The sequence below is a fragment of the Microtus ochrogaster genome, chromosome 22 (assembly GCF_000317375.1).
Source record: "Microtus ochrogaster isolate Prairie Vole_2 chromosome 22, MicOch1.0, whole genome shotgun sequence".
NCBI classification, from domain to species: domain Eukaryota; kingdom Metazoa; phylum Chordata; class Mammalia; order Rodentia; family Cricetidae; genus Microtus; species Microtus ochrogaster.
This window is the reverse complement of record NC_022023.1, coordinates 22,948,356-22,957,624: the sequence shown is the minus strand read 5'-3', so window position 1 is coordinate 22,957,624 and position 9,269 is coordinate 22,948,356. Positions and strand designations below refer to the sequence as shown.

Sequence of the window (9,269 nt, the reverse complement as noted above, 5' to 3'; positions counted from 1 at the left end):
GGAAAGAGTCGCCATGTTTAGCAGCCTTTTTTTTTTTTTTGCTTTTTTTTTTTTTTTAAAGATCTCGTCAATTTCACACAGAACGCACTCGCTGGGTCCCAGCCCTCGTCTTTTGTCTAATTCAGGCGCAGCAAAGATCTTTTGTTCTAACTCAGCGTGAAAAGAAAAACTTTCTTTAAATGCAATAAACTTAAACCGAACTCAAGACTCTAAACAGATCCTCCTCCAGCCACTCCAAAACGTATACAAGGGGTTTTGTTTTAACCCGTTGAAATTTTCTGAGTCCTGTTTTTCCTGCCTCGAAGACCCCCAAGCTCATTGCTGAAACTTAGAGCAAGAGAGAGATTTAAAAAAAAAAAAGCCTAGAACACATACTTAAAAGCATAATAAAACAGGGACTGTCTTTTGCTTTGAAAATCATAAATTATAATTTAATGCCAATAATAATTTACAACAAATGGCTGTTTACAATAAACTAAGACAAAACAAACAAGGAAAAGGGCCTATGTTTTACTTAGTAGAGAAAACTTTACACACTCACATGGATAGCACTTGCAAGGGGGGGGGGATAAACCACCAACAAAACCTCCTTCTAAAGGTCAGATGCTGTGCTGTAAAACATACTTCATATTTATAGATATGTACAGAGAGAAGAAGGTGAGGGTCAGAGGGAGAGCTCTGCCTAAATGAGGCAGAGTTTTTCAGGTCTGTGTGTATGAACCAGAACTGAGCATCAAAGTTTCATGCACTTTGCAAAATGATCCCTTTCCTTTCATCAGCCCCCTCCCTCATTTTCAGATTAAACCACAACATGGTAAAAAAGCATTGTCAGGGAGGGGAGCTCGGAAAGTCTAAATAGGAACAAATTGTAGGCTCCCAGCACTGAGTTTTTCCAAACCAGGAAAGGAGAATATGGGACTGAAACAAATAGTACACTTCCAGATCAGTCAGCACACCCTGTAAAGTTTTTTTTTTAATATTCTCTCTCTCTCTCTCTCTCTCTCTCTCTCTCTCTCTCTCTCTCTCTCTTCTTTAAAAAATTGGCTTCCAAGAATGAAGGATCCCAAGAGCAGTGCAGATTGTACTTACACAATCTGATATGTCCAAATGTCCATGGGTTTCTATGTACAGAACTCCAATGGAAAAGATTCCCTTGACCTGTGGTCATGCTCTCACCGACTGAAGAGGGAGGGGGAGGGGGAAGGCCAGGCCAACTGCAAGTTATCATATATACATGAAAAACAGACCCTTCATCCCTAGCAGCTACATCACTGTATTCAAAATCCTCTCAACAGCCACGCTAGATGAGAACCACAGAATATTTAAAAAAAAAACACACACACAACAAAATCACACTTACTTAAGGAAAAACTCATTGAGAACAACTGCCCTCTATTTACAGTGCTGTGATTAGCTTGCTTGAACAATCCTCTGCATAACTGTCAGAAATGTACAAAAGAGCATTTTTTTTCTGATCATAAAATAGATACTGATCTCAAGCTTTCTAATACTTCTCACAATACCTTCCCTAAGCAGGCACTTAAGTGTGACAAATATAAGGGCCTCTTTTTTTTTTCCTGGAAAATCCATTTTTAATTAAAAGGAGGATTAGGTGAATGGGGGTGGCTTACTATATCAGTGTGGCACTTCCTAAACCATAGATAAACCATTAACTTAGGCTCCCCCCACACACACCCAAATTAAACAGGCAAATACACTAGTCTACCTTTGAACAAACTGATTGAGGGGAGTCAACAAATGGGGCCCCCGCTGGCTCAGCGAGGACTCACAGGGGCTCAACCTGATGGAAAGACAGTGAGTGGGGACAGCCAAGCAGGTTTCAGATATCAAATAATATTTTAATTTCTGAATACTTTCAATTTTCCTTGGAATATAACACACAAAGACTCGACCAAACAGTTCAGTTATTATAACTTTTACAGTATACAGAAATGTTGCACTTAAAAAAAAAACCTTCAGTTTTTTTAAAAACACAAACTGTAAACTCTAAGATACTGAATCAATCACGTTACCTATAAGTGCCAACAGTGTTATTTTGTCATGCTGATTTCAATGGTATTTTTTAAAAAGGGGGAAATATCAACAATTATAATACAAAGGGCTTGCAAATATACAAACAGATATAGGATTCATAACAATTCAAGAACTAAGGGGGGGGACCCAATTCAAATTACAAAAGTTCACTTTTTATTCAAAACCTCAGGTTGTGTCTTGGACACATTCCTTGGCTGCCAATAAATTCCACAATTCCTTCTCTTTCTTAAAATATGTTTAAAAAGCTAGGTTTGTCTTGGTCTGGGGAGGGGGTAGGGGAAGCTGTGTTGCATGTGATTCCCTCCAGCTCGCTAATTGGAGTGCTCAACTTCACCTAAAAAAATTTGGCCACCACTTGTAAGTGCATTTCCGTCATCTCTGAGTTGCCTTCTAAAGTTTTATGTCTTCCTATGATATTTTCATGGACTCAGTTTTAATTCTTGCAGAACATATATTTTAATGATACACAGTTTTTTTTAAGAAGCCAAGATTATATCAAAACTTATTATAGAACCACAGAAAAACTGGTTTGGAACCAGAAAAGTACAAAAAAAAAAAAACCCAACTAGAGGTACAAAGACATAGGACAATTAATAATTTGGAAAAAAAAAGACTTACTTTGTCCATTCTGCTAATTTTCTCCCAATCGCCTTAAATGCACTTTTAGCAACATTTTTTTTTCAAAAATTTACCAAAAAGAAAAAAGACTAATTTCCTTTTTATACAAAAAAAATGATAAGTAGCAAGTTGTTCTGCCCAACACAGGAGTTTTCTTTTTTAATGCATTCTGTAAAAGTTCGTTTGACAGTCTCTCTCTCTCTGAAATTCACAGTCCATTAAATTCTTCCCCTCTTCTTTTAGCAAACTTGTAACATCCTTTCTTAACAGAAGGAAATTAAGCAAACAAAACCAGTCTTTTGCCTTTTCTTTCTCTGCTTCTCTCCCCCTTCTTATTTTGATTGATTTATTTATTGAATTGCCATATACGGCCAGTTAAAACTGCTGCCGGACAGTAACATATCCCGGATGAGGGTTTCGATGGGGGTTTTACCTACCAAACGGACGAAAAACAATTGCTCTATGACTGAGGAGGAGACCGTGCGGAGGGAAGGGAGGCGAAGCAAAAGCTTTCCGAACCGCGTTGGCTGGTTGGGGTACTGGCTCCTGACGTACTCTTCCAAAGCGCACTGGGACTTTTCCTGCAGGCTTTCCACATGGGCTACATCAGACAGACCACAGGCATCTGGAAGAAAGTTTAAAAAAAAAAAAAAAGTGGGGAAAGAGGAAGAGAGAGAATCCATCAGATTAAGAGGCCTGAAATGGGTCACCTGAGGTGTGCACACAGTGCTCTGTCAAAGTGCCCCATCCAGACTTGGAGCAAATGACTAGACACTGAGAACTTCAAGGGGGAGAAGCGAGGTGACAAAGCTTGAGCTGGTCCTGGAGTGTTTACTTTAAAATAAAACACGCTTGGGGTACTACAGGCTTTCATTGCCCTGGTCCTCAGGCTGGGTCACTGGGAGGCCCAAGAAAAAAGTACATTTGTGTATCTGGCCCTATTTAGTACACAGACAGACAGACAAAACCAGAACCACCAATGCTTCTTCCCCCATCCCCTGAATTTGGCTTATTATATAGTGTGTATAGGGAGGAGGGGTGACAACCTGGCCCAGCTTGCAGTAATGGCGTCCAAGACCCAGCCTCAGATTCTCCCCAAAGAGAGGGACTCATTTTTCTCCAGTCTTTGAAACTGATTTAAGTGGCCCTTTAAAACTGATCTTGTCAGTTTAGCCTATTGAAGGGCAGCCATGCAAACTGTGATCTCTCTGTTCATTTGAGCTGTTTCTTTCCCCTCCTTTTCTTCTCTCTCCCTTTTCTCCCACCCCCTTTTATTTATTTTTTTTAAAGCCCAGGTCTCTCCAAGAAGGATCCCCCCTCCCTGTTATCTTCAGGAAAACACTTTTCTTTTCTTTTCTTTTTTTTTCTGATACGTGAAATTACAATAAGTGCCTTTGAAATGAGAGGCTTCTTGGTGAAGGCGGTTCAGGTTGTGACCTGACCTTTCAGGGCTCCCCAGACAAGACTGGGGTTAACACATGCATATTGTGAATCATTAAAACAGTTTTCACCACCACCTCCACTCCTACCACCAGAACACACATGCGCCCTCCTCCACTCTGTCCAGGACTCCGTGTGTCTACAGATGCCTAGGTGTCTGTGGTCAGGAATGAAAAGATCTGTTTGTCTAGGACTCCTTCCTCTCCCTCTGCATCAGATAACAGGAACCTTTATCTCTTTGTGAGGCCGTCTGCATTCTCCATACAGGCCTCCACATCTTCAAACAGTGATAAATTAAACTGTTTCGACAGTACCAGGCATTTCTTTCCTTGAAAGACCAGGAGGTAAAGGCAAAGAACCAACAATGGCATCAAGAAATTAACAGCCACCTCCATCATCTGAGGTTATGAGAGGGGGGGGCGAGGGGCAGCTATGGGGCAGGACTAGGGTGCCATGACATTTGTGCCAGGCAAAGTAGACATGAGAAGCCCATGAGGAGAAGAAACCCCCTCTATACAGCTCTGGTCTGGCCAGAGTGCTGTCCTCTGATTGATTATCTAAGGACTTTGGAAGATAGGGTTTAGAGTGACTGGGGTGGTGTTCTATGTGAGAAACAGTAACTCATCCAAGACAGCACAGTGAGAATGAGCCTGCAAGGGGCTCAGCTAATGAGCTGGTTCCCAGATTTCTTTGAACAACAAAGAAGAAACTGGGGTCCTCTCATCTGTCTGGCCTCTAAACTTACACACACACCTCTCCTAGCTTCCTCACTTAAAGAGCTGGAGTAGGCTGACTAGGTCCCAGGCCCCTGCCAATGTCCAAACGGGTTTGTTATTCTTAGTCAGGAACCCAGGTCCCTTCTCAGCCATGACAAAGGAATCAGCTGACAACTTAGTGCAAGAATGTGAAGGGTGGGGGTGATTTCCACCCACCTGGGCTAGGGCTGAACTGAGTGAGCCTGGAGGCAGCCAAAAGGCTCAGGTGTGGCCCGAAAATGGAAAGCCAGACACTTTCAAAAATCATTTGGCCTCAAGAGTTAATGAATATCAGATCTATTACTCACACAGGTTAAACTACATGCAAACTAATTAGATTTCCTAATGCAGTCAATGACGGTTTCCTATCTCCAGCCACATTCATATCCAGCCCGAGTTGGCACACACTACACTGTGGGTTGCTTGAAAATTGCCTTAAGTGTTTGCCTGAACAGGGGAAGCCAGAGGCCAGCCTTCAGCCCCCTGCAGACATTCTTGGAATTATGGTAGCCCTTCCTCCCCTCCTGCCCTTCCTGACAGCACAGCCCTTCTCCTGGCAGTCTGCATTATTTTCATGAGAAGGCAATTTTGAAAGCTGCTGCTCTCAGGTTAGGGTTGCCTGGAGCCCCAACTCCTACTGAGTTCACAAGCAAACTTTCCCCCCTGCAGGGACAAACTTTCTCCTACAGGGATGATGCCAGGGCTGCAATGTGCCCAGGGGCATCTCCTTGAGGTCTCAGACAGGGTGCCAAAAAAGAAAAAAAGAAGAAGCAGGAGCTTGAGATTCCCTGGGGGCCAACTAGGCCCAGAGGGCCTGGACTTAGGGAGGAAGCAGGAGAGAGCCTACCAGGTTGGGTACTAAAAGAGAGAGGAAGGGGCCTGAGAGACCTAAGGTCCCTCTGGGAGTCAGTGTGTGGAGCATCCTTCTGCACACCAGGACCAGCCAGCAGTTATAATAAGTTCCCACTTCAACATACACTCTGCAGTTTGACCTTTGAAAGGGGTAATAGGACTGGCCACTTTTCCAGGCCCTAACTCTCTCCTGGGAGTTCTTGGGTACCTGGGAACAAGTCCCTATCCTACCTGAGGTGAACAGGACTATGGCCTTGAGGCAGCTGTACTCGGCTGAATCGACGTGCAGTGCCTTGAGCTTCTCCACTTGCTCTTGGAAGATCCGTATGTGGTCCATAAAGGCGACCACCCGGTCGGCCGACATGGGTGAAGCGTGCAGGCCAGCAGCGGCAAGGAGCGGGGCGACATGGAGGGGCATGGAGCACTGCGCCGCATTCAACACGAACAGCTCGCTCCAGGTGAGGCGAAGAAGGGCCACCTGGTCCGTGATCTGCAGGTCAGGGAAGAAGGGGATGTTCCGGGCCCACTCCACGGCGCTGAAGAGCATCCGCGCGGCCAGTTCGCAAATGTTCTCGATGCCCATGATGTTGTTAGGCTGCATGCACTGGCTGCCGAAGCGAGACGTGGGGTAGGGTTCCGCACGCAGCAGCAGGGAAATATATCCGGACAGGTACGAGTGGCAGTTGAGGGGGTCCCCGTTGGTCAGCGCGAACTGCCCGTGGGTAGGCTGGGTGGGCGGCATCCTGCCCCTCTGTACAGCTGCAGGGAGGAAAGAGGACACTCCACAGTTAATGATCAGCCTTGGTCCTGTATCTTTATACAAGACCCCAACCGGTCCCAGGCCTTAGAACAGCGCCAAGAACCAGGCAGGCCTGCTACAGCCAGGCACCCGGCAACCACTCCTCACAAATCACCTCCCAGGCCGGCTCTGACCGCCAGAGCTCAACACTTGCCTGCGAGGCCCTTCTGGGAGCTGGTCTGCCGAGGACCCAGGATTGGTCACTTTGCCTCGGGGTCCCCCGGAGCGTGATGTAGCATTCTGGGGGCACCTTTCTTTCTCCCCCCCTTTTTTCCCCAGCTAAACAGCTGATATTTCTTATTGATTGGAGAAGGAACGGGAGCGGAGCGTAGGGGGAGGGCGAGACGCTTTTTGCACAAGACATCAAGGTTTTACCCCAGATGACCAGTGGCCAACCCCCGAACGACTGTCCCCAAACCATGTAACCTCCACCCCAGTCCAGGAGAAAACCCCCCCCGGCGAGAGACAGAGTCTAAGACCCGCGTTTTTGCCTGATCAGTGAGCTCGGAGGAGGGGAGACAAGGGAGAAGAGGGCGGAGAGAGAAAGAGAGGCCGGCAGAGGCGAGAGGAAGCCGGAGAGAGGCAGGGAGCCGGCGGCGGGCGCTGACGGAGCCCGGGCAAGGCCCGTGACGGCCAGGGAAAGCCAGAGAGGCTGAGGCTCCTGCTGTTATCTGACTCTGAACCGAGAGAGTCGCTCTCGCAGAAACACAAAGAAACCCCGGCTTTGGCTCGCCCCAACCCGGAGCCCGCGCCCCGCACGGAGCGCGCCATTGGTAGAGCAATGTTCCCGGCTCTGGGCGAATTTTATGTCACAAAGACCCAGCTGGTGCAGAGCGAAAGCAGCGGCCCAAGGCCCCTTGTCCACACTTTCCTACTTCCTACAGTGCTCTCTCTTCGTTTCAAAAGTGAAAGGAAAAAAAAAAAAAAAAAAAGAAAAGCAAGAGGTATTTTTTTAAAAGCAGAATGTTAATCCATAGAAGGGTCACATGAGTGCTGCCCAGGAGGCAGCGTTAATACGGCGAAGTGCATAAAATTGCCATTTGTAATTTGAACCTTCTGTACAAAAGTACAATCTCAGGTTGGTTTTTTTTTTGAGAAGGTGGGGGTTGGGGAGAGGGGTAAGGAGGAGGGACATATGTTGAACATGCAGGAAAAGCAAGGAAAGAGAGAGAGGGGGGGGGGACTTTAAAACAACAACAAACAACAATCCATCCCTTGCAGAAAGGTGAACTCAATGAACTCTCAATCAATGCACAGGAAAGGAAATGCAGCCTGAAGAGAGAGTGGAGAAGGAGAGTCTGCTAAAGCGTGCGGACTGAAGGATGGGGGCTGGGGGTGGTCAGGGTTGCTGTGCAGACCCTGCTCCTAGTACCAAATCCCCTCTGGCTGCAACACGGAGGGCTTGGGGCTTCTGTTTCCTTACCCAGAGCAGGCTAGCCAAACGCACCCAGGGCCCCGGGACCGCGGGCGAAGGGGGGAGAAATGAGAGGCCGATACCTTCCCGTCTCATGCCCACTTTGAGGCACTTTTTGAGGCGGCAGTACTGGCACTGGTTGCGGTGGTGCTGGTCGATGGGACAGTTCCGGTTGGCGCGGCACGTGTAGCTCAGGTTCCTCCGCACGCTGCGCTTGAAGAAGCTCTTGCAGCCCTCGCACGTGAACTGGCCGTAGTGCTTGCCGCTGGACTTGTCCCCGCACACCACACACTCGATGTGCTGTTGCTGCTGCTGCTTGTCGCTGCCGGGGCCGCCAGGGCCGCCCTGGCCGCCAGCCGCTGTCTGGGCCGGCGTGCTGGCCGGGCCCCCTTGGCCCGGTGTCTGTGGCGTGTGCGGGGCGCCAGGCGGCGGGCCCGGCACGGGCGGCGCCTGCGAGGCCTGGCTGCCCTGAGAGCCGGGCACCTCGTCCTGGGGGTCGCGCCACGTGCTGACTACCATTGCCATATCTATGGGGGCCGCGTCCGGACTTCTGCTCCCCTGGCTGCGGGCGGCGGCGGGGTGGCGGCGGCTCCCGGGTCTCGGGCTCCTGCGCGCCGCCTTTTGTGTGTGCGAGGGTGCGAGAGGGCGCGGGAGGGCGCCCCGGGTGGCTCAGGGCTAGTTGATTGAGGTTGGTTAGTTTTTCCTTTTTTGTTTTTGCTTTTGCAAAGTTTTGTCGATTGCTTGTCTGGCCCGGTGTGTTTGTTTTGTTTGTTTCCCTCGGCTCAGCTTTGTTGGTTTCGGGGGGCTTTCCGTCAAGAGGGGAGGGCAAGAGGACAGGGGAGAGCGAGTGGGAGCAGAACGTGGAGAGAGGGAGGGGAGGGAGAGCTGCAAGTCGATTGTCTGGCTTCAAGACAGAAGTAGGAGGCCAAAAAAAAAAAAAAATCTCTCCAAAGATCTCGCTCGCTCTCACTCTCCCTCCCTCTCTCCCTCTCTGGTTCACTCTCTCGCTCTCAGATCTAGTGTGCAGCGGAGGAGTTGGAGGAGGAGGAAGAGGAGGAGGAGGAAGAGGAGAAGGAGAGGCGACTGTCCGGGGGCCAAGTCCAGGGCAGCCCACAGTCAGCCATTCAGGAAAGCCATCGAAATCAGAAGGACTGGGAGAGCGGAGGCGCCGGGCGCGGGCGCGCCCTGGGGGCCAGGCAGGCCGGGGCGGAGACCGGCGGCCCGCGAAGTGGCCGGAGCTCTGCCCGGGTCCGGGGGAATCAGCATGAAAGTGGTCCGCGTCCGGCGCTGCGCGGCGTCGTCCTGGCGCTGGGCCGCCGCCGCCTCCTGCCCCGGG

At 49.1% G+C, this 9,269-nt stretch overlaps 1 protein-coding gene across 2 annotated transcripts in view; it reads right to left on the bottom strand.

Annotated features, from left to right (window-relative positions):
* Nucleotides 1-392: 392 nt before the first annotated feature.
* Nucleotides 393-9,269, bottom strand: part of Nr2f2 (nuclear receptor subfamily 2 group F member 2) — a 14,395-nt gene continuing 5,518 nt past the window's right edge. The window contains exons 1-3 of one of the 2 annotated variants that reach the window (XM_005357764.2): nt 8,017-8,539; nt 5,952-6,479; nt 393-3,298 (exon numbers count right to left, since the gene is read on the bottom strand). In XM_005357764.2, coding sequence (XP_005357821.1) covers nt 3,024-3,298; nt 5,952-6,479; nt 8,017-8,458 — 1,245 coding nt within the window. In that variant the 5' untranslated portion in view covers nt 8,459-8,539 and the 3' untranslated portion in view covers nt 393-3,023. Of the gene's footprint in view, nt 3,299-5,951; nt 6,480-8,016; nt 8,540-9,269 lie in introns of those variants that run through there. The other variant, XM_005357766.2, reaches the window with a different exon arrangement.